Source organism: Gracilinanus agilis, unplaced genomic scaffold, assembly GCF_016433145.1.
Source record: "Gracilinanus agilis isolate LMUSP501 unplaced genomic scaffold, AgileGrace unplaced_scaffold57517, whole genome shotgun sequence".
In the NCBI taxonomy this organism is placed as follows: Eukaryota; Metazoa; Chordata; class Mammalia; order Didelphimorphia; family Didelphidae; genus Gracilinanus; species Gracilinanus agilis.
The window spans coordinates 11-1,547 of NW_025393040.1; the positions used below are offsets into that span (position 1 = coordinate 11).

The 1,537-nt window shown below is 55.7% G+C and overlaps 1 protein-coding gene across 1 annotated transcript; it reads left to right on the top strand.

Annotated features, from left to right (window-relative positions):
- Nucleotides 1-304: 304 nt before the first annotated feature.
- Nucleotides 305-1,261, top strand: LOC123256277 (immunoglobulin superfamily member 1-like; the record flags this gene model as incomplete). The annotated part of the gene is made up of 3 exons (XM_044684930.1): nucleotides 305-411; nucleotides 517-607; nucleotides 974-1,261. Coding segments are annotated over 3 exons (486 nt in total), but the record flags the coding sequence as incomplete, so codon positions are not given.
- Between the last annotated feature and the right edge of the window lie 276 nt (nucleotides 1,262-1,537).

Below are 1,537 nucleotides of genomic sequence, written 5' to 3' on the forward strand. Positions count from 1 at the left end.
GTTCTGGATTTCCTCCAGGTCACAGAGAAGGTGGCAGAGCTTGGCATCAAGTCCAGATGTTCTCCCTCCAAATGCAGCCCTTTCCCCATGGCGCCATGCTCAGAGCTAGGCCTGGTAGACATTGTTAGTCCAGCTCCCCGAAATGAGAAATGAGGAGGAATTCAGGGTTAGGGTTAAGGATTGGCCATTTTCCAGATCACAAGGTTGAGCAGAAACGGAGATGAGCCTTCAGCACAGGCATTCTGTTGCCTGCTCTGCTGGGGTTTGGGGGTTTTTTGGTTTGCTTTGTCTGTTTTTCTTCCAGGTTCTCTTCCTCAGCCCATTCTCCGGGCCTTGCCTAGTGCTAAGGTGTCCCTCAATGGAAGTGTGACCCTGACGTGCCTCCTGCCAGGAGCACAATCCCTTGGAAGGGTGACGTTTATGTGGCTGAAGGCAGGGAGCCCAGAACCCATAGGACGAGCCCTCCAGCAATCCCAGAGAAGGGCTGATTTTCCCCTCCTGACTGTGAGAGCCCAGGATACAGGGAGCTTCAGGTGCATTTACTATGAGAAGACAGCCCAGCCTAAGGCCTCAGAGCCCAGTGAGGCCCTGAATGTCTGTGTGACAGGTGAGAGAGGGCACCAGGCTCCGGGACCCAGAGCCGAGGGACTGGCGGTCACACAGGGAGGTTGGAGAGGGGAACTGGTCAGTGACTAGTGTACACGGGATTGAGCTAGGACAGAGGGCTCCTGGGGTGGCTGGCTGGGGATGGAAGAAGGGATCCCCTTAGCTAATGTCCCCTCCTTGAGGGACCAGAGGGAGACCCTCCTCCCCCAGGGAAGTCCAGTGAAAGGCAGAATTTCCAGGAGCAGAGAGAGAGGGAGAAAAGAGACTTGGAAGATGGCCTGAGGGCTTCTGCCCTGGTGGTCAGCTCCTCCAGCCCTTAGACTGGACTCTGGGGGACCCCAGCCTGTGGTTGTGCCTTGGCTTCCAGACTACCAGAGCAGGCCCTCCCTGACAGTCGAGCCCAGCTCCAGCGTTTCTCTGGGAGAGAAGGTGACGTTCTGGTGCCAGGCAGCATCCTGTGGCATCAGATTCACTCTGCACAAGGACGGAGAGGACATGCCTGTGGACACCATCAATTCCACCCAGGGCATGGCTGGATTCCTCATCCCTCATGTGACCAGCAAGCACAGTGGGAGCTATAGCTGTCTCCATCACCCTGGAGAGGACATCCTCACCCCAGCCTGGCTCAGTGAGCCCTTGGAGCTTTCAGTGTATGGTGAGCAGGAGCCGCTGCTCCATAAAGCCACAGAATGGGGGACACGGAGGGTGGGAGGCAAGTCTTTCTGGAGGTCAGAGTCAGTACTTGAAGTTGTTCTCCAGTTTTAGGATGTAGAAAGTCACCTTTCAAGGGTGGTCACTGCCAGGGAACTCCCCTGCCTTTGTCTGCCCTTCTTTGCCTTTACCTCATGGTGGAAATGCTTTGGCCAAACAGGCGCCATAATATGCCAGAGAGCCGAGAATTGGTCTCCACATTCCCAGAAACCTTTTAGAA